General features: G+C 46.1%; 1 protein-coding gene across 8 annotated transcripts in view; it reads left to right on the forward strand.

The window, feature by feature from the left end:
* rap1gap2a (RAP1 GTPase activating protein 2a) overlaps positions 1-23,787 on the forward strand; it is a 518,359-nt gene that overhangs the window by 486,933 nt on the left and 7,639 nt on the right. For 5 of the 8 annotated variants that reach the window (XM_084313633.1, XM_084313636.1, XM_084313638.1 and 2 more), the window contains 5 exons: positions 5,324-5,473; positions 11,796-11,908; positions 12,201-12,302; positions 12,485-12,602; positions 22,042-22,144. In XM_084313633.1, coding sequence (XP_084169759.1) covers positions 5,324-5,473; positions 11,796-11,908; positions 12,201-12,302; positions 12,485-12,602; positions 22,042-22,144 — 586 coding nt within the window. Of the gene's footprint in view, positions 1-3,492; positions 3,623-5,323; positions 5,474-11,795; positions 11,909-12,200; positions 12,303-12,484; positions 12,603-22,041; positions 22,145-23,787 lie in introns of those variants that run through there. The other 3 variants (XM_084313635.1, XM_084313634.1, XM_084313640.1) reach the window with 3 other exon arrangements.

The raw sequence follows: 23,787 nt of genomic DNA on the forward strand, positions 1-23,787 counted from the left end.
GTCCAAAAGCATTTGCAATTTGTTCGGAGGAATGAGAAACTGCTACTATGATGTGCACAAATTACAAAATGTTGTGGAGGTTGAACTAACAGTTATGAGAACTTTAATTCTGATCAGAGAAATGCACCAAAGCAATTGAGAAAAACTAGGTGTGTTGCATGATGAATCCCACTCATTCTTAAACTAAAATGCACGTTCGTGCTCAATTCATTTGCATACAGACACGCCCACCATCTCCTTATAAGGCGAATGAGGCGTGTGTAAAACAGACGAGTTTCGGCCTCTGATCCATTCAACAGGAAGCGATTTGCGACTGACTCAAAATGACACACACACACAAACACACACACACACGTCTCACGACTCGTGACTCGTGTGTGTTTTCCTGTGGGTCGCTCATCGCATGTGTGACTTGACTTGTGTGTGTTAATCTGATGATGACAAATAAAGACTTATACTTATACTTATACGTACGGTATACATACTGTATAGTGCGAAATAAATCGTTCCAGCAAAGTAGGCTTTGTCAATACTGAACGACTGCGCAGGATCTGTCACCTGTCATCTCTCTCTGAAAGGTCCCTGTGGCTAAAACCCTGAGTGCGCTCAGAACATGTAGGTGTGGAGCAGAGAAGATAAGAGAAGAGAAGAGAAGGGAAGAGAGGAGAGGAGAGGGGGGAGGAGAAGATAGGTTGTAAATATGTGTTCTATGCGTACGCCTGGGCAGCCAGCATCTAACTGTTCTAACAGCAATATATAATCCATTTCAGAAGCAGAACTCACGCAATAAGTTATAATAATTATTATTATTATTGAACAGTTCTGGGTTTATAAAGTCGTATTTGGGGGCAATTGGCCAACGGTTTGCTTTCAACCCATGAACTCCTTCCTCTCTCACCTTTTTATATATCTTTTTTTATTGTATCTACTAAAACTGTATTGTATTGTATTGTTTGTTTTGTGTCTTTCAGCATTAGGAAAAGCGCTATATAAATCTGATGTATTATTATTATTAGGAATGGTAGGCTTTTTTAAATGTTTCTTATCTGGGTAAGAGTGCTCTCGACCACTCTTAGAATTTAGTCTTGCCTGAAAATGGGGTCTGCGTTTTTTATTCAAATAGTTACGTCCCTTAAATAGGAGCCAGCAACAAGGTTTTTGTCTCCAAATGTTACCCCAAGTCTCCACTACAACCATGTGAAATCGGATTATTCTTTCCATTTGGGACTTTTGAGTTTTTAACCAAAAGGCAATGGGTGTGCCGTCACGTATTAGGAATTCAATGTGGCCAAAGCGACACACAAGTGTTCTCTTGCTGCTATTTGCAATCCTCAATTGCTCAAAAGGTTGCCTCCATGAACGATTACAGCCGGGTCAAGTGATTACAGAAAGATTTTTACAGATTACATAAACAAAATTGTATTTCTTTATTTCGCCACTAAAAACAAAAGTTTCAATGTCTTTAATGTTGTAGACCATCTCACAGAGGTGGAATATGCTATTTAAATATATATTGGCTTCACCACCGATTCAAAAATATATATTTTCATTGACAGCAGAAAAAGGTTTGACCTCCTTACATAAAGCTGCACAAGCTTATCTTCTCTTACTGACATTTAGTTGACCAGCAGCATCACAACACACTGTTTTCTTTTGCTGCCTGCTCAAAGAAATGTCAAGCAACTGAAAGATTATGGATTTCTTTTAATTCTTTTCTTTTTACATTTTCTGTGCTCTCATAGCTAGTTATTGTGTTCTTTACTTAAATCATAGAAGGTGGCTTTTGCCTAGACTTGGTGTGGATTTGGCAGTCTGACATGTTATGTATGTGCTAGGAAATAATTACAAAGGCAGGCCTCCTCCCTGTTGTTTGACCAGGATTGTTTGCAGATCTGATTAAACAAGCTGTCAGGGACACAAACAATTAATTCGCTTCAATGAATCAATCAGCTCTTCTTTTTGGAGCCAGGAACACTGCCTATACCTAATCTACTGCCCAGTGTGTAAAAGTGTTTACACTTTGGTGTTTGATTGATTGATTGAAAAGTTTATTAACAGATTGCAGAATGGGTACATTCTTTGTTGGGTAGCGAATCGGTGAAGAGGTCAATACAACTCACCAAAAACAACAAGGGAAGATAGAGATGCTGGAAAATAAATAATAATAATTACAATTAGATTTAGACTAGTTTCTTCAGGGGGAAAAAATAACAAACTCCACAGGTTCAAGGAAATTGTATACAGTTCTTGAAAAGATACAAAATATGGGACCTAGATGGATTTTCCATGGATGTGTTTGTCTGTGTGTGTGTGTGTGTGTGTGTGTGTGTGTGTGTGTGTGTGTGTGTGTGTGTGTGTGTGTGTGTGTGTGTGTGTGTGTGTGTGTGTGTGTGTGTGTGTGTGTGTGTGTGTGTGTGTGTGTGTGCATGTGTATTAGATGATGTACATACATACATACATACATATATACATACATACATACATACATACATACATACATACATACATACATACATACATACATACATACATACATACATACATACATACATACATACATACATACATACATACATACATACATACATACATGAACCAATTATGAAATTAATTCCTTCCCCCAATAACCCCCTCCCCCCAATTAAACAGAATAACCTTTACAAAGCATAATTATGTTTACATGTGTGTGTGTGTGTGTGTGTGTGTGTGTGTGTGTGTGTGTGTGTGTGTGTGTGTGTGTGTGTGTGTGTGTGTGTGTGTGTGTGTGTGTGTGTGTGTGTGTGTGTGTGTGTGCATGTGTATTAGATGATGTACATACATACATACATACATATATACATACATACATACATACATACATACATACATACATACATACATACATACATACATACATACATACATACATACATACATACATACATACATATATACATACATACATACATACATACATACATACATACATACATACATACATACATACATACATACATACATACATACATACATACATGAACCAATTATGAAATTAATTCCTTCCCCCAATAACCCCCTCCCCCCAATTAAACAGAATAACCTTTACAAAGCATAATTATGTTTACATGTGTGTGTGTGTGTGTGTGTGTGTGTGTGTGTGTGTGTGTGTGTGTGTGTGTGTGTGTGTGTGTGTGTGTGTGTGTGTGTGTGTGTGTGTGTGTGTGTGTGTGTGTGTGTGTGTGTGTGTGGATACATGTCTGCCTATCATGTGATGACTTGGAGCACTCTGTCCTTTGGTCCAACATTTTCAAAATGTTTGGTTCTACATATTTGTCTATAATTTTCTATCTTTTTCTATAATTTTCTATCTGTGTCTGTCCCTCCCACTCGTTTTATTTCCCTTCTGTTTCTTTCTGCCTGCTGGTCAACGCACAGTGAGAGGTTAATTGATGTTAATAGGAGCACCATGATGTGTGTGTCCCAGTCTGACCATATGGCTCTCACTATTCACAGGACATACGGACGGCGTTGTTGCCCTTCCTCCAGTCAGCCAGAGGGGGCGCTGTTCTCATTGCTGCCACAGCAGTTACAGCATATTACCTGTCAGAATTACTGTATTAGTACTCATCACAACAAGATCACCACTATCATAATAAACAAGCTTCCACATGACACTGTTTGTTGTATTTATGTGTTGAAAGACTGAAGCCCATCATCTCACAAGATTCAGAATTCCAATGAATGACATAAACCCAACATCCTTGGCTCATACACTCAATCTGCCTCCAGATTGTTTACTTTTTGGGGGAAGTCTGCCCTCTGCTGTATGTGTGGTGCAATAGCATCGTTAAATAGTTCAGGATCTCATTGTAATTTCATAACCTGGGGAAATGAACGACTCACCCTGAGTGTGATGCACAATCAACTATGTACAATGTTTTGACTAGATCTTCATGAGTTACGCCCATGTTAGGTCCCTACAACCTCTGTGCGACTGGGAGAGATGATATCTGAGCCGGAGTTGAAATGTTGTGCAGTTTAATAAATGACACGTCAACCTAACCCGCCCTCCAGTCATGAATATTCAAAGCATACCTGGTAGGTTGGTAGGTTGAGGAGACTCAATATTGAGTCGTCAACCTGGCTTTGTGATCCCCACCTAGCATCCCTCAGTCATAAATCTTGTCTGTCACCATTATTGGTCCTTAGTACGGAAGCCCTAAGAGGCCACACATTCATACATTTTATTTCTCGAGATCTCGAGAAAGCGAAACGATAGTCTAGTATATTAAATCACTGCAGGAAACATCATTCAGTGTCACAATGTCAGAGGAGCAGGTAGCCCCTTTCGTGACTGCGGTGCATCACAGTCACGAGGGACCCTGATGGAAACAAGACAAACGTCTTTCTCAGGTCTGCATCCCCTTAACAATTGTATGTATTGAGCCGTACTGTATTGTACCCATTCTGCAATCTGTTAAATAAAGTTTTCATTCATTCATTCATTCAAAGGATCTTAGGAGCAGGAGGCTATTGATCACCGCGTCACATATCTCTTCAATCAAGGCCTGACATGCAGGCTGAAATAGCTTTATGCCTTGCTGTTACAGATAATATACACATCAGTGTGCATCATCTAAGAAGACGGTTAGCAAAGGCTTCATCTTTACCGGCGGCGCAATCAAAGTGAGCTCTCAAAGAGCACCTACGGGAGGCTGCAACTCGAAACGGCCCCCGTATGTCCAAACCCCTCCCACCATCTCCAAATGTACAGTTTCCTCCCCCTCGTATGTATATATTTTCTGTTAGTATCTCTGTTTAACAGTACTGTATATTTGCATATCTTGTATGTCACAAATGTAACAGTACTGTCTATACCTGTCATATACCCCCCTGAAATAAATTAATCTGTTATCACGAGAAAACGATCTTTGTTATGTCGAGCTAACGAAATAGTAAGTCGTTATCACGAGAAAACTGACTTTGTTATCTCGAGATCTCGAGAAAATTATCCCGTTATCACAAGAAAACTAATTAAATTAACTCGTTATCACGGGAGAACGGAGTAAATAAAATGTATGAATGTATGGCCTCTATAGGGATTCCGTACCTTAGTACTACATACAGCAGTGGCTAAAACGTTTACCTTCTAAAAAAAGGCCCAAATCAGATCAGAAGAAAGGAGCCAGTTATTGTGATTACGGACAGAAACACGGAGACAACAAAGAAGACGCATGTAATTTGTCCTCTTCTCGTCCCCCTTATATTCCCCTACTCACACGTTACCCTCTGTTCCTTTCATTGTCTTCCCCCTCCCCATCCCTCCCTCCCTCTCTCTCTCTAGAGGGCCATGCGTGTGAGGAGCCACTCCATGGAGACCATGGTGGGTGCTCAGCGCCACCGGAGCCCAGGGGTTGGAGGGGGAGTCCCAGCCAGCCAGAGTGGAGGCGGCCTGCCCCAGAGCACCAGCGAATGCACCAAGAGCACCTTCACTGTGAGTAGTAGTGGTGAAGGGAAAAGGATTGCGTGGAACAGTTTCCAGATTCAAGTTTTGTGGGCGGCTGGGTGGCGCAGCGGTCTAAGCGCTCGTCACCCACGCGTGAGACACCGGTATCGAATCCGGCTGTCAGCGTTGCCTCCGGCTTGGGCCGGCCGTCATACTGACTCAATTGGCAGAGTCAGCGGGAGGGGAGTCGATGGGTGGTAATCTAGTCGTTGTAAACAGCGACTCCTACAGGTCGGTCAGGGCGCCTGCACAGCAAGGACAGGAGATGGTGAGGGTAGTGTGAGCCTCCCACACGTTACACCTCGCCAATGAGAGTCCGCGCTGGCAGGTGAAAAGAAGTGGCTGGCTGACTCCGCATGTATCGGAGGGGACATGCGATAGATTCTTCAACCCTCCCTACGACCGACCAGTGGGGGCACATGCGAGCAACGGCCAAGACAGGGGAGGGGGAATTGGCACGACTAAATTGGGATGGGAGAAAAAAAACAGAAACAAGATGCCCAGCTATCTGCCGCGTCGGATGGTGGCGCCCGACATGGCAGCCTCCCGTACGTGAGGGACGCGAGTGATATGGAGGGAGGTGCGCAAGGGGAGTTGCGTGCCTTGTTCCCCGAGCTCATGGCGGCCGCCGCAGCCACTAATGGCGTGGCGTTGCCGCAGCCACTGCCTGCACCTGTTCCTGATGACATGATAGATAATCTCTGGCAACGTCGTCCTGTGAGAGAGACGGGCGTTGTCTGCCCATTCTTCCCGTCAATGGAGGCCTATGTGAAACAGGGACAGGTAATCTCCCGCATCACTGGCCTTACCCCCGCCTACGTGCCAGTCACACGGGTGGCGGGTTTGGTCCAGGGACTAAAGGACGGGGTGCCTCGGCTTGATAGCCCGATGACATCCATTCTTTGTCCCGAAGTGGTGTGGGAGCCGTTGTGGAAGCCGGTTCCCCAAGGGAAATCGGCTAGGCAGATGGCTAACTGGAGTGACCAGGCGTACATCGCCGCGACTCAGAGCCTAGCTGCGACGTCCAACATGTCGGGGATGATGGCGGGCGGGTCGGTATTGGACGACCATCAACAGTACCTTCATGCCCAGGCGGCTGGAGCCATCCTGCACCTTACCCAGCTGCAGGCGATAGCCGCCGGGAAGGGGCGCGCCCTGGCCACTCTGTCCCAGCGCCACCTTTGGCTGGAGCAGGCGAGGGTGCCGGAACAGAAGAGGATTCCCCTGCTCACGGCCCCCCTCTCCGATGCTGGGCTCTTCGGGTCGGCCATGCAGCAGATGACGGCTGCCTGCAGAGAGATGGAGGAGGAGGGCGCTGTGCTCCAACCCCATTTCCCCCGACCCGATGCCACCGGTGATGGCCGACGGAAACAACGCCGGCAGAGGACCGCGACCGTTGCCTCCACCACCACCGCCGCCGCTGCTGGGCCTTTGTCCAAGAAGGCTAGGAGTGGAGGGAGTGCCTCGTCCGCCACAGCCAGCCGCCCCACGCCCGGAGGTGACGGTAGGGATCGACGTGACCAGGCGCCCCAGAACCGTCCCTCCGGCTCCCCGTGGGGGCAAGCACCGTGCTGATCGACGTGACCAGGCGCCCCAGAACCGTCCCTCCGGCTCCCCGTGGGGGCAAGCACCATGCTGCGCACGGCAGGCGCAGTTAGTGACTCTCCCCTGTTTACCCCTGTTCCCTTCCCCGCCCCAACATATAATTTTGTTACTAAATAAAAAGTCCCTCCTGGTGGGGGACTGTTTTTTTGTTACAAACTGTGTTTTTATTCACTGTTATATATTGGGGATACAGTGTATAAACCCTCACCTAGCTGTGGGGTTGTGTGTTGTTTAAGTGAGTAGGACAGTTGTCTTATAAATCGTTCTGGTCGCTATATATATGTGTGCTTGGCAAGGCCTGTGGCTAGCACTCGGTCGAAAGACTTGTCTTCCCTCATCATGAAGAAGACTGTGTTCTTCTTGTAATGGTAAATTTTACCGTTTTATCTGAGGGGGTTGTGTGTATTCTGTTACATTGGAAACATGGCATCGAGTCCACAACTTGGTTAGAGTGTTAGCCTACAGAAGTGCTTGTATATGTAGCTTGTACCGAGGTCTTTACCCTCTCTTAAACGTATGTTGTATGTATTTTTATTAGACATAAAACATGGGTGACGTGTTTCGCACATGAGCCTAAAGCCTTGTATATAAAACCTGTTCGCAAACGAGTTATCGTCTGTGGCTAGCGTGCATTGGTTTAGCTTATCCTAGTGGATATACGCTTTTCATGTAGCATGCTGGCTACGCGGGTATCATCGCTGCTGGTTGTTTTTCATCGTATCCAGGGTGTGGGGTCATGAGGGGGTGAACTGATAAACCTCCCTCCCCTTTTTTCTGATTGGTCAGGGGGTTGGGACTCCTGTCCTTCGGGCTTTCTGTCGCACTGTTTGGTCAGCGTGTCACAGGGTAGGGAGAGTGGGGCGGGGGGGAAAGGGAGTTCCCTGGTCCCACGCCATATTTGGGCAGGTGGGTCACGGAATTCCCCCCGCCATAGAGTACGTCACTGGGTGCGTTTCTATTGGTTGTGAGACTTCCGTGAGTTATTTTCAGGCTCCATGTTGTGGACCTCTGTTGTTGTCAAGATGAGTTATGCGGTGCGTGTGAACTTAAAGAAAAGTTTTCTGCTCTGCGCTCTGTTGCATATGTCTTGAGCTTTTGGTCACGTGGCTCAATGTTACATATATCTTTTCTAATTGTTACTCACATGGGAAGTCTCTCTGGGGGTTCCCTGTCTCCTCTCTTTATACAGAGCAGTTTTGACAGGGGTGTTTTTCCCTCAGACGCGTCATATGGGACCCCTATGTGTGTCTCTTGGCCGGCTTCCTGCCGCTCTCCCAGGCGGCTTGGAGGGAACGTTATCTGGGTTCTTGTTAGAATTACCATTGATATGTTTTGGGTCTCGACGTGTACATAGTGCTGGCCCTCGGTGCTTCTGTGTGGAATCACGCGTGGGCTTGCGCGCCTTGGTTGCTCATCATTGAAACGCTGTTTTCATGGGGCAACTGGGATGGAGTTTGTCTCTTCCGAGCGCCAGTGTACTAGGTTAGTCTCGATGGATTCTCGTTCATCTCTGGGGGGAGATAACGGAATAGATCAAAGCATTGGCGGAGGGGTCTCACGCTTTTGGGGTGGGCCACCGGGCGTGGTGCTTTTATGTTCCGACTGTCTTGGTGGCGCCCTTGGTGGCGCCCTCTGTGATGTTTTAGATCGACACACGTACCTACCCCCCTCTTAGGACTGGGGATGGTGGCGTGATTAGGACACAGGACTGGTTCTGGTCGCGCCGGACCAGGTCAGTTAACCCGTTGTCCGCTGGGGTGCAGATCTGCTGTTCTAGTACCCTGAAGGACTTGTGCTTTTTCGGGGGGGAAATGCCGGGTTGGCCCGGGCGTTGCAGGGGTTGATGTTATGGAGGTGTTCGTGGTTATATCACTGCGTGTTATCCTTCACTATTGCTTGGTCCATATTGTGTTGTACCTTGCGCTGTGCTAAAGGAGCCTGGTCCTTCTCCATTCTTTTTTTCGCCCCTCTCTTCTCCTGCTTGGCGGGGCTGGGAGGGGGCTGTCGAGGTGGGTTTTGTACCCCTCTGGCATCCCTGTATACGTCCCGGTCTGCCGGGCCCAGGTCCGGACTCGTTCTCGTCGACCTGTTGGCCTGAGTTAACCCCTTCTTAAGAACTGAAACACTTGTACTGCTGTATAGCCGGTGTATACCCGCAGTTGTGTTTTGGAGTTTTTTCTTGGGGGGGTTATAGGAACAACCGCCTCCTGTTAGGTGGTGGTTGGTTTCCAGGTGTGTTGGTAGCGGAGTCGACTCTCGGGTTAGGCTGGGCTTGACCCCGTCTGCCTGCGAGTGTGGCCCGCACCCTTCATGACGTCTGCCAATCGTGTCAGCCTTCTCTGCCTCGGCACCTCTAGAGGGTGTTTTTTTTTGTGGAGGCTGCAACATGGTGCACAGCATACCGAACGCCCCTTCCGCCGGGGTGCTGTTTTCAGCAGACCCCTTAGGCACCTGTCTAGTCCGCAGTGCTCCAGGCACAGGTCGAGTTCTTTTGACCTGTTGCCTGGATTGAGGGATCAACCTCTTTGGGGGTTGTCTCCCCGATGCGCTGCCTGGTCCCGCTGTGGGGGTCTAGCCTCTTGAGGGCTTCAGGGTGGCATGCTGTAGGGGGGAAGGGCCTGCTCTTGGATGGGCCCTGTCCGATACACTGGCGATGTGGGGGGTGGTGTCACCAGAGACCGCCTGGTGGGGTCTCGATGCTGCGGCGTCGTTGGCCTCACCAGGCCCCCTTTTTCCGGGGGGTCCTAACCCTTCCTGGGGCTGGGTCCTCCTTCGCGCTCCGCTGCTACGGCCTTGCCACAGGGTTGGGTTCTTGACCTTGACCCCGTGATATTAGGGATTGTAACAGGTTTTTTTTTTTTTTCCCCGTTCGTTCCCTAGTGGCGCCTGTGTAGTCGTGGGTTCTTCTGTGGGAAGGTAAGTCCCACGATCTGCTCACCCTGTGCGTTGAGTTGCTAAACCCTCTTTGCATGGTCGGATCCGATTCCCTCCCGTCCTCCACTAGGGGGGTCCGGGGGCTCGGGTCCTCCCCGGTTCTGATGGTTGTGGGGGGCCTCAGCGGGTACATTTTGTCGAGCTTCCGCTCTGCTCAGCTCCTGTGTTCCACTACGAGCAGAGCGTAAGCTAATACGATATATAACATACGGTTATCCTATAACCATAGTTATATGAGTATAGCAAGCACTCTGCTCGGACTCACTGAGGACCCCGTGGTCTTCGCCTTCGGTGGTGAAAGACTTGGGAAGGAGCTGTTAGTATGGCCACATCCCCGCTTATGTAGAGGAGCAGATGGGGGTGTGGCCAGGCGGATTGGTGTGTACATGTGAAGAAATGTATTCAGTATTAGACTGGCTATGGGATATGTTCCACTACGAGCAGAGCACTCGCTATACTCATATAACTATGGTTATAGGATAACCGTATGTTCTTTAACCTCTTAACAATCGCCTCCAAAAGGGGCCATTTTAGTTTTTTTGTTTTTTTTGCAAACCAAAATACTATACTTTATACTTATAGCACTCTTTTGAAAGATGACATTCTGAAGTTTCTGATATAATAAAGAAAATTCACTTTTAGTGATAATGAAATAGAGTAACATAGGTCTGAACTTGAGTTGTAGAAAAAACGTGTTACTCTGTAGTAGTAGTTTTCTGTAGTAGTTAGTAGTCCAGAAGTAGTATTTCCAAAAAAAATTTATGGCTGAAAAAGCACCCTGGGTCTATAGCCTGAAGTCTTGTGTAGTACATGTCCAAATTCCATAAAAGTCAGTTCAGAAATGAGTGATTAGAAGCAGTTTTGGTAAAAAGTGAGAGAGCTCAGAAAACGAGTTTCTCATAGACTTCAATGCATTCAACGCAGAATTCTCTTCCTGTTTTGGCTCGTAACTTTTCACCTAGATCCCTGATTCACTCATTCCCCTGTGGGATACCATTGGAAAGCCCTACTCATTGGTTACAACCCTGTCCAATCATTTTCGAGATCGCCAAATGATTGACGGAGGTAGAGGCTGGAGCGTTGGGAGTGGTATTTGAAAAAATTAAAAGTCTGACGTCTACTTTGGCACACACCTCACATATTGGCATGTAACTCAAAAACCGCTGAACGGATTTTGTCCTGAAACGACTATCGACAGGCAAAAAATAGGGCTTTAATTCGATATATATATTGTATATAATATGTAATATGCACACCCGAGCCGCTAGAGGTCGCCAAAGTGCCAGTGGGCAAATCGTCCTCAAGAGGGCCCACATGTGGGCCGTTAACGTTGCATGCTAAGAGATATTCTGACTCACTTTGAACTTCCTTAGATGTCTAAGGAAGTAGAGGTGCTGGCGTGCCGGGGTGACAGTAATCTGAGGTGTTCTTAGGGAGCAGTCACTCTGCTCTATGGGTTTGTTGGTTTGTTGATTGTTTCACTGGTTCATCTGTGTGTGTGCATGTGTTCGTTCACCTCAGTCACACAGTCGGTCAAGCTGCAATGGCAGATTTGTCCATCCACAGCCTTCCAAGCATCTCTAAATTGCCGGTGCACTTGTTGTGTATAACTATAATAAAGGTCATGGTGGTTATGGAGAAGGAAGCACCCTGAATAAGAGAAGGCTGCACAGAAAGAATATAGCAACATTTGTTACACAGTAACTTAACATTTATTTTGAACCTCTATCACTGTATGACACAAAGTATTCTGTCATTATTTGATGCTCAGCCTCCTGCGCTGTCGGCCAAGTCTCCCCTGAAGAGCCCAGTGAAACGCCGCTCTGGACTGTTCCCCCGCCTGCACTCCAGCACAGAGTCGCCCACAGACAGGCACACACGCAGGTCAGCCATCCATCACCCCTGGCTCCTACCGGTCTATCCACTCAACACGATCCACATTGGGGGGACTCTGCTGCCAACACAGAGGCAACTGTTTCTGTATTGACCATATTCACACAGTGGCCATTTTGCTTTTACGTCATGCTCAGGTTGAGATTCCTTTCCACCCTGTTCCACAAAAGAAATCCCAACCTGAGCATGACATAAGAGCAAAATATCCGCTGTGTGAATGTGGTCAATGGAAACAGTTTAATGTTCCCCATCATCATCCTGAATAATGTGTCTCTTTTGTCAGCAGTGACCCGAAGACCCCAGAGATCTGCCCACTGTCACAGGAATTAAGGTCGGAGACATCGTCCAATCCCAGCTCGCCAGAGATCTGCCCCAACAAAGACAGGTACTGTGTGAGATCACATCTGAATATCTTTTACCGCGGGACTATGCTTCCTGCCCAGGGTCATATCTCTGGATAACTGTGTGCAGTATCTGTTGCATCCTCTCCTGTGTCCTCTGTTCTTTGTTCCGTCTCCGGTAGCTTCCCTCTCTAATTACTGCCGCCTCAATCCTCTCCCCCTGCAGGCCATTCATCAAGTTGAAGGACTCCAGCGGTGGCAGACCCAATATCTCCCGGTCCTCATCCAGCACCAGTAGCTTCAGCAGCGCCACGGGAGAGACGGAGGCGGAAGAACTCGAAACGGTGAGCAGAACACTGTGTTCTACTATGTGGAGATTTTCATTAGAGTAAAGCCTCCCCCACTTCAAACGTCTTTGTCTCTCACCGTCCCTTTGTTTGAACTGCTCTGAAGTCCCCCCCCACCCCCCACAAGTGGGCCCTGTCCACACGAGCGTTTGGATTTAATATGACCGAAGTTTGAAAAAATAAAACTCCGTCCACACGGTGAACACAGGTGAACAACCGTGTATAACTGCATACTCACGGTAGAGCTGGGAACCCAGCAACCGATACATTTAGTACAATGCCAAAACAGTAGGCGGCGATGTTGTTCAGACATGAAGGCCATTTCAACCAATCAAAAAAGGCTGAACGCTCACTAAACTTCCTGTGGTTGCGATCTGCCATTAATTCACTGAAGAAGAAGAAGAACTTCCTGTTTAGAAACATAGCTGGACCCTATTGATAATTTTGCCAACGGAACATATATTTTCAGCAAAGAAAGAAACTGCAATAAACAAACGGATACATTCACTGTGTGTTCTGCCTCTCATTTTGTTGATGAAACAAAACCATCAGCAACACAATTTACCACCAAGAGCGGATAGTTTAGTCTCACAAAAGACCGCCGGTGTTGTTAGCTACATGCTAATGTGAATGGCTATATCCATGTATAGTATATAGCTTAAATGCTAACGTAATGTGGTAACGTTACCGATATGAAATGGATGCAAACGTTATTTAACACATTGCAGAATGGGTACAATACAATACGGCTCAATACAAACAATTGTTAAGGGGATGCAGTCTGGACTGGGTTCCTTATAACAATAACTTGACAACACATGAGTTTAGTTTAGCTGCAGCTACATGTTTTCTCTGAGCGTCAACAGACATCAGTCGATCACAACACTCTTCAACACAGACGATACGTTTTGAACAAAAGTTTGTTACAATCATTTTCATATAACGCTACTTGGGACAGCTCTGCTGTAAACACTGGTGTAGTTGGCTCTGCTCTAATCTCTCTACCCCGCGGTCTGCCGTGAACATGGGGAATAATTGCGACAGCTCTGCTGTAAACACTGGGAATAACCTCGGTTGCTATGCCCACACGCAACTGCAAAACCGCACAACTTCACCCTGGCCACCGGTTTCAAAGACCGCGGTTGCAGTGTAGCAAATCCCCGGTTGTGTGTGGCCGAACAGTGCAACTGCGCACATACAATCATGGTTATATTAAAACCAGCGTTCGTGTGGACGGGGCCTCAAGGAGGACAGGAATGAAATAATTCAACTAAGGGTCTGCACATGCAATGCAAATACAGCTGGAAATGATCAGATGAGAAGTGTTGAACGTCATGGCAGCCAGTGATTATAGTGATTACAGTTCCTGCCACTCTCCCTCTGTATCAGGGACTACGTGTCGGCCTCTTTTCATCTGCACTGAGAAAAGGTTGCCATCTCGTTCACACACCCCTCGCTGACATTTAGCTTGTGATCATTGTGTACATGCATGCAGTGTGTTATTAAATTATGTACACACACCTTTTAGAAAGCCAGAGAGTGATTGGCGTATAATACACACCGTAATTTACCAGTTAATTTCCACAATGCTATTGGTTGCCTTGTTCTGAGCTTTTCTGATGTAACTGATGACTCAGTCAGAAATGAGGAGGTTGTTTTCTTCTGATTGGACATCTTTTTTTAATTCAAGCAATCATTTGTTTGACTTCTTCTCCACAATTCGATTTAGATTATATTCAAATGTATTGTCATTATACAGCACAAGTACAGTACAACGAAAAGAAGTTTGGCATCCAACCAGAGTGCAAATGTAACAGTAAAGTGCAATAGCAATATACAATGTACAGGTGATTAAACTGGGTATTTAATATATCAATGAGTACTACTGAGTATAGTGCTAATCAAATAAGTATGTACAGAGTTGTAGTATTATTTTGTACAGTGATACAGGTATAAACACACTATGGTAGTAGTCATACTGGCCGGCAGAATAACTAGTAAGAGTAGGTAAGGGATATGTACAGATATAAATATACATTTACATTTAGTCATTTAGCGGACGCTTTTATCCAAAGCGACTTACAAGTTCTGTACGACAAGTCATCAGGAAGGGCACAACTCTATATCAGCCGAGTAACAATGTTCATCAAAGTGTTGAGTGCTACAGTGTAGGTTCGTTTATTAGTGCATGACAGTAAGGTTAGTTAGGGTTAGATTTTTTTTAAATACTTTTTTTTAACCTCTTAAGCCCGGAGCCCTATTTTCTGAAAATCCGCCTAAAATTGTTACCTAAGTTAATGGAATATGGCTCCACTTCTACAAGGGCCATTTGCATATTCTTGGTATCTAGGGACATCTATGGACCTCAGTGAATGTATTCCCAGTGTCAGAAATATTGTGTCTATTACTAGGCTTGCTTAAATTGTGATGAAACAAAGGAGAATATGAATTATGATTTTTCTTTGCATCTTTGACAGTGAATAACACCATGCTAATAATGACCAGACATGAAAAACTGCCACTGATCTCGTTCAGTACCTTCTTGAGATCATGTGTACACAAAATCGAAGGAAATTAATAAAGGGAAGATGATTAAACAGAAGGTTTTGTAGATACAGTACTGAATTCTCCCCTCCGGACCAATGCAATTTGAAATATTATTATAGAATATAGAATAGCAGGCTTATAAATTACCTTATTATAGCCAATTCACACATTTATGGATTGTGCCAAATCTTATATTTCAAATGCCCGAGTTCAATTTGGATTTAGTATCACCAGGCGTGCATAAGAACAGATAATGAAATCTACTGTATGTACAGTAGCTTTTTTATTTGTATCAGGGTGCAACCGTTTTGAAACTAATTTCAAATCTAATTGTTGCTACATGCTAAAAATAGGGAAGAGAAACTAACTGCGCTTCAATATATGTCAATAACGTTAAGTGTTGTGGTTTATTATCCCGAATAATAAGAGATATAAAAAAAATGCATACAGAAGTAGGGATGTCCGGCGGCTACGTGGCGTAGTGGGCAAGGCGCTCGCCACGAAATGCTGGAGACGCTGGGCTCGTCAGTTCGAGCCCAGCGCTCCACATTTGCTTTCAGTTTAGCTGGTCGTCCGTACTAATACACATTGGCCGTATTAGGGGGTGGGAAACTGATGGGTGGGGATCGGGCGTTGTGGACAGCGACTCCTACAGGTCGGTTGGTGCACCTGCGCAGTAGAATCAGGAAGTATCGGGGGCAGCGTGAGCCTCCCACGCGTTACTCCTCGCCACTGAGAGATCGAGCTGCGCAGGTGAAAAGATGCGACTGCTGTTACCTCATGTACCGGAGGGGACTTGTGCTATGTATGACTTAGTCCACACTGTAGCCGGCTTGTGGGAGGCAAGAAACAGCGTCCGTGACAGGGGAGGGTTGAATTGGATGATACGAAATTGGGATGGGAGAAAATATAGAAAATGGGAGAAAAAGTGGATAAAAAAAAAACAGAAGTAGGGATGTCCGATATTATCGGCCTACCGATATTATCGGCCGATATTGGCATTAAAAATCGAAATTGGAAATGGAAACACGGAAATTATCGGTATCGTTTTTTTTTAACATTTATTTACCCAGGCAAGCAAGTAAGAACAAATTCCTATTTTATGTATTGTCAAAAGTATGCATAATGTTGTGTTAGTTCCACGAAAAGAGATACGTAATGTTAATTACCTGAGATTATTCAGTTTTTTTGGGGGGGAAACCCCGCATATATCGGTATTGGTTGATATCGGTATCGGAAATTAAGAGTTGGACAATATCGGTATATCGGATATCGGTAAAAAAGCCAATATCGAACATCCCTATACAGAAGTAATTTGCTTGAAACCCCATAGAGGCTTTTGGGAAGTGTCGTTCGGGAAAATTCCAACGCTCATTGAAAGCTCTCGGTGTCCTCCACAAAATGGCCGCAAAAAACTACAATTCCCGACGTTCAAATTTTCCAAAATGGTCGACTTTCGCGAACTAAACAAGACCAAAACGAAAATGAAAATCTATCTAATAACACTTTAACCTATTGGTAAACTAACGTATTGATGATAATATACATTATAACTGCTGTTGTGACATGGTTATTTAATACGTTTGAAAAATAAAACGCTACTTTTGTCAAACAGTCTGGAGAGATTGATTTATGACGTGAGTCGACGGCGAAAGATTGGACGGGTTTCGGCTGTCCTAACTGGGGTGGGCAGTTCATTCCACCATTGTGGGGCAAGGACTGAGAAGAGGCGGCTTCTCCTTGATGACCCTCCCGGAGCTCGGATAGGAGTGGGTCTGAGACGGCCAGAAGATGCAGAGCGTAGGGGTCTTGAGGGTGTGTAGTTAGAGACCATTGACCGGAGGTAGGCGGGAGCGGTTCCCTTTGCCGCACGGTATGCCAGGTTGAGAGCCTTGAAGCGGATTCGTGCAAAAATGGGGAGCCAGTGCAGGTCCCTAAGAAGTGGGGTGACATGGGCTGACTTCGGTAGGTTTGAGATCAGGCGGGCCGCTGTGATCTGAATGAGTTGAAGAGGCTTGGTGGCAGTGGCCGGGAGGCCAGCAAGCAGTATGTTGCAGTAGTCGAGGTGGGAGATGACTGTTGATTGGACGAGGAGTTGGGTGGCTTCTTTTGTCAGGAAGGGGCGGATCCTTCTGATGTTGCTCAGGAGGAATCTGCAGGTTCTGGTTGTCGCTGCAATGTGAGCGGAGAAGTTCAACTGGTCGTCGAGGACAACACCAAGGTTCTTGGCGGTCGGGACGTGGTCACAGCTGCATTCTCGACTGTGATGGAAAGGTCGGTCAGGGGGGAGGATTTGGCCGGCATGTGGAGCAATTCTGTTTTGCTTAGGTTCAGTTTGAGGTGGTTGGACGTCATCCAGGCGGCGATGTCGGACAGACAGGCCGAGCTCCGCTCAGAGACGTGGATATCTGAGGGAGGGAAGGAGAGGAAGAGTTGAGTATCATCGGCATAACAATGACACGAGAAGGCATGCAACATGATAATGTTACCCAGTGATTTAGTGTAGAGGGAGAAGAGAAGGGGTCCTAGGACCAAGCCCTGGGGGACACCCGTCCACAGGGGGTGGGTGGCCGACAGGGTCCCTCTCCATGACACTTGGTAGGAGCGGTCATTGAGGTATGATATCAGCCATGTCAGCGCAGAGCCAGCCACTCCCATTCCTGCGAGGGACGCGAGGAGGATCTGATGGTTGACTGTGTCGAAGGCTGCAGATAGATCTAGGAGAATCCGGACAGAGGAGAGGCCTTTCGCTTTTGCTAAGTGAAGTGCCTCTGTGACCACAATGAGGGCCGTTTCTGTGGAGTGGCCAGTCCGGAAGCCTGACTGATTAGGGTCTAGGAGGTCATTCTGTAAGAGATAAGCAGGAAGTTGGTTGGATACAGCACGTTCAAGTGTTTTAGAAAGGAAGGAGAGAAGAGAGACAGGACGGTAGTTGCCTATGACGGTGGGGTTCATGGTTGGTTTTTTTATGAGTGGTGTGACTCTGGCTTGTTTTAGGGAGGTGGGGACCACCCCCGAGTTGATGGTTGCAGTTAGGAATGGGAGGATGTCTGGTGCTATGGTCTGGAGGAGTGGGGAGGGTAACTGGTCCAGCTGGCATGTAGTCGGATGGTTCGAAGTTACCAGTGTCAGGGTCTCGGCTTCTGTAATGGGAGAGAAAAATTACAGAGTGAAGGATAAGGTTCTCGATTCAGTATTTGGAATGGGTGGGGGTTGGGAGAAGGAGCTGCGGATAGGGATGTCCCAATCCGATCACGTGGGGGCAGATCACATGATTTTCAAAAGATTGGGATTGGAAAAAAATCGGAGTAAAAAAATTATAATTAAATGAGTCACACAAGTGACTTGGAGACTTGTGTGACTGGAAGACTTGTGTGACTGGGAGACTTGTGTGGCTGGGAGACTCGTGTGACTGGGAGACTTGTGTGTCTGGGAGACTTGTGTGACTGGGAGACTCTTGTGTGACTTGGAGACTTGTGTGACTGGGAGACTTGTGTGACTGGGAGACTTGTGTGTGACTGGGAGACTTGTGTGACTGGGACACTCGTGTGACTGGGACACTCGTGTGACTTGTGTGACTGGGAGACTCGTGTGACTTGTGTGACTGGGAGACCTGGTAAATACACAGGTCACGACATGTTTACAGGAATGTTTTGGTGTTGTATTTTGTGACTGTAGGGAACTCGGGTAATGTCTGGCCCACTTCCAGTGATGAAGCTAAGCTAGGCTAACGGTCCAGGCGTTACCTAAGCCTAATGCATGCAGAGAGACAAAAATGTATGCATCTTCTTGTCTAACTCCAGGGAAGATGTTAAATAAGCTAATTTCCCCAAATTTTGGAGTTTTCCTTTAAACAGATATTTTTCAAGTTTTAATACTCTTATCAAGATGAGAGTAGTAGACAAATGCTTGCTTTATGCAAAGAAATGCATGTTTATTTATTTCTACAATGGGAAATACTGTCCAGAATCTTCAAGTAACTAAGATGTGCAAACAGCATTGTAAAACTAAATGCTGAAATCATGAACAAATTTAATAAAAGCCCAACAAAAAAATAACAGATGGGCATACCAATTTACTAAGTGTAACATTACATAGTAATGCATTGCAAATTTGCATCAAATTCAAAACAAACAGAGTGATGCACAAAATAACTTAAAAGAAAATAATAATTTAAAACAATGAATAAAGTGTGCATGAAATAATAGGGGAAAGAAAAAGTTAGGAACTTGTTACATACAGAACTGTGTGTCGGACAGACTGGTCAGCAACACCGGGGTTCCGCAGGGGACATTCCTCTCTCCCTTCCTCTTCACAGTCTACACACCAACGACTTCCACTATCGGTCAGAGTCCTGCCACCTTCAGAAGTTTTCTGATGACTCTGCAATAGTGGGATATATTAAGGACGGTGATGCGAAGGAATACCGGGCACTGGTAGTGGACTTCGTCACATGGTGCGATAAAAACCACCTGCAGCTTAATGTGACGAAGACCAGGGAACTGGTTGTGGATCTGGGGAGGAGGAGGAGTGCATCTGTGACCCCTGTTTCCACCATTTTGAACGGGTCAAAACACGCAGAGGCACTCTACAAGAAGGGCCAGAACCGACTCTACTTCCTCAGAAGGCTGAGATCCTTCAACATCTGTACAAGGATGTTGAGGATGTTCTACGAGTCGGTGGTGGCGGTCGCCTTCTTGTACACTGTGACCTGCTGGGGCAGTGGACTGAGTGCAGGGGACGCAAACAGGCTGGATAAGCTTGTCAGGAAGGCCAGTAACGTGGTAGGGGTGGAGCTGGACTCTCTAGCGGTGGTGACGGAGAGGAGGAGCCTTGCTAAGCTCCATGCCATCAGGGACAACCCCTCCTCCCCACTATACACAGACTTGGCTGACAAGAGGAGCACATTCAGTGCTAGACTAAGAATCCCAAGATGTAGCACTGAACGGCACAGGAAGTCCTTCATTCCGACAGCCATCAGACTTTACAATGCATCACTGTGCCTCACTGCGTCACTGAGCACAGGGTGACAGTAACCATCTTCCTGGACTTTTAGTTTTAAAACAGCATTGTTCAATATTACACTTACTGTGTAATATTAAGTAAGTAATCATATGGTGTTACATAGGGTGACCATATTGTGATTTCCAAAAAAGAGGGCACTCTGCCCCCAGCCTCAAGATACTTAAATGATACTCAAAGTTTACTCAAAGATGCCTTATAATTTAAATATATTTTAAAGTATGCCTCCTCAGTATGGATAGATTTTTATATAACAAAATAATATAGTAGAAGAAGTCTTTATTTGTCATCAGATTAACACACACACACATGCGATGGGCGACCCACAGGAACACACACACACATGCACTGAATCGCTGACTAAATGTTCTCAGCACCTCCCATCCCGTCGTCCTTCCCCCCAAGGGCAGCCAGGAGCAGACAAGGGCTGCAGTGTGCACCGCGCCCGGGGACCAATCCAAGTGTTCCTGTCCGTCTTCATCAGGGACGCGACAGCGTTAGCGATCTGTTGTGCATGTTTTTCCATTGGGTTTATCTTATCGGGAGGGGAAATACCCCACCTGGGTAAGTGACATACCCCACCTGGGTAAGTGGCAACACAGCAACCTGGTCCCCAAGCGGGAATCGAACCCAGGACCTTCTAGCTGTGAGGCAACAGTGTTTTTTTTTTTTTATCCACTTTTTCTCCCAATTTTCTATATTTTCTCCCATCCCAATTTCGTATCATCCAATTCAACCCTCCCCTGTCACGGACGCTGTTTCTTGCCTCCCACAAGCCGGCTGCAATGTGGACTAAGTCATACATAGCACAAGTCCCCTCCGGTACTTGAGGTAACAGCAGTCGCATCTTTTCACCTGCGCAGCTCGATCTCTCAGTGGCGAGGAGTAACGCGTGGGAGGCTCACGCTGCCCCCGACACTTCCTGATTCTACTGCGCAGGCGCACCAACCGACCTGTAGGAGTCGCTGTCCACAACGCCCGATCCCCACCCATCAGTTTCCCACCCCCTAATACGGCCAATGTGTATTAGTACGGACGACCAGCTAAACTGAAAGCCAATGTGGAGCGCTGGGCTCGAACAGGCAAGCCCAGCGTCTCCAGATTCCGTGGCGAGCGCCTTGCCCACTACGCCACGTAGCCGCCTTCTGTGAGGCAACAGTGTTAACCACTACACCACTGTGCCGTCACATATCTCTCTGTAACCAAAGTTACTCAACATGCTATATTTTACCTAAGGTAATCTCAGTTTTTCACACTGTAGGAAACACTCTAGTGTAGGAAAAACTCGTAGTATAGTTTGTTTTCAATGAAAAATGATAACAATGCCAACAAGCCATCGTTTGCTTTATAATGAAACGAAACATTTCCCCCACATTGTAGCGGAGAGAGTATCCCTTCACCTCCTACACATCATCAGTCCATTGTTTGAGTGAGGTCAGATTAGAGTTCTCAGTTGCAGTTGCCGAAAAAGCCAATCTGGTACTACTGGGTTCAAGCCGTCAATGTATGACAATTGGTTGCCCCCTCACCGCATTGCACCATGTTTGAGCCGCCCGTACGTGAATTGCACAGCCTTTTCTGGAAATAACGAATGTTGGTCAGTCTCAGGCTCAGGCTTTAACTCAGGCTTCAATTTGGTTCGGATTTGAATTTCCAGGCTTGTTGAGGACTCTAGTTCAGATGTCTGTTGGGCTGTAAAATGTGGACAAAAACACAATGTCCCCCAGAGGGGACAGCAAAGGCTTATCTCATCTTATCTTAATGCTATTTGTCCTCATGTCACCTCTGTTTATCTCATCTTCTTCACCCTCTCCATACCTTCTCTTCTATCTCCTCCTCCAACGCATCTCCTCTCTCCCTCCACCAGGCCAGTCAACCCTCCACAGCCTCCTCCTCTGTCTACAGTCCCTCCCTCAGTGTCGACAGCCAAGGAACAGGTACCCCCCTCATCATGTGCCGCAGTCCCACAGGTAACACATACACACAAACACACAGGTAACACATACACACACAAACACACAGGTAACACATACACACAAACACACAGGTAACACATACACACAAACACACAGGTAACATACACACAAACACACACACACACAGGTAACACATACACACAAACACACAGGTATAAGTAACACATGCACACAAACACACCAGTAACACATACACACAAACACACAGGTAATACATACAAACAAAAACACAGGTAACATATACACACAAACACACAGGTAACACATACACACAAACAAATACACAGGTAATACATACAAACAAAAACACAGGTAACACATACACACAAACACACAGGTAATACATACAAACAAAAACACAGGTAACATATACACACAAACACACAGGTAACACGTACACACAAACAAATACACAGGTAATACATACAAACAAAAACACAGGTAACACATGCACACAAACACACAGGTAACACATGCACACAAACACACAGGTAACATATACACACAAACACACAGGTAACACATACGCACAAACACACAGGTAACACATACACACACACAGGCAGAGGTGCGTTACTGATTGGCTGACTGGTTGCACTATATTTTAATGAGCCACGTGCACGCGCACTCCCGCGCATGCGCATAAATGTCCCTCACATAGACTAAAGACAATGCCTAATTGCCTCTACGAATGGAATGTAACACATTTCATTCACAAGTTTTGTGTGAATGTATCTGAGAACGTATTTGAACACACTTGACTACCTGAGCTATTGTTATGCAAAGTAGCCATGTGGGTACTTAGCGAGTTGGCGCATCAGTCGAGTGCAGAGCATTCCTCAGGTTTGGTGTGAATGATGGTCTGACTCAGGCAGAGCACCGTTCACACCAAACCTGTGAATGTGATTGCCATGAATTGTTATGCTTATGCGAGGTAGCCAGGTACACGCGACGAGTCGAGTGCAGCGCGTTCTTGAGTGCATGCGGATGCGGGCGCACATCCGTGCATGTGCGTGCACGTGCTTCTGCTCACAAAAGCTTGGTTGCACGTCGTGCAACCCCGTCCCATGAGCAACGCACCTCTGCACACAGGTAACACATGCACACAAACACACAGGTAACACGTACACACAAACACACAAGTAATACATAAAACCAAAAACACAGGTAAATACACACAAACACACAGGTAACAGATACACACAAACAAAAACACAGGTAACACGTACACACAAACACACAGGTAACACATACACACAAACAAAAACACAGTTCTATTTCATTATGGCTGCCGCTCAGCATCATTCTGCACTCACTTCACTTCATGCACGAGCACTGAATAAAAAATTCCACAATGTACCTTTACATCCCAACATTCGTCTGGCCACACCCCTATCCGCTTACCTTCATAAGCAGGTGTGTGGTCACCTACTCGCCTCCTTCTTCACTTTCACCACAAGGAAGTGCCTTCGGTAGATCCCACACTTGACGAGGTTGTTAGTAGAAGAAAGTTGGAAAACAAAAGAACGGGAAGATACGTTGACATCATATCTTTATTTTCTCTCTCACTATTTTCGAGAAAATACAGCGATATTGTCTTCGTCACTGGAGTGTCTGGAAGATGATGATCATTTTGA

Source organism: Notolepis coatsorum, assembly GCF_963971535.1.
Source record: "Notolepis coatsorum genome assembly, chromosome: 1".
Lineage (NCBI taxonomy): Eukaryota > Metazoa > Chordata > Actinopteri > Aulopiformes > Paralepididae > Notolepis > Notolepis coatsorum.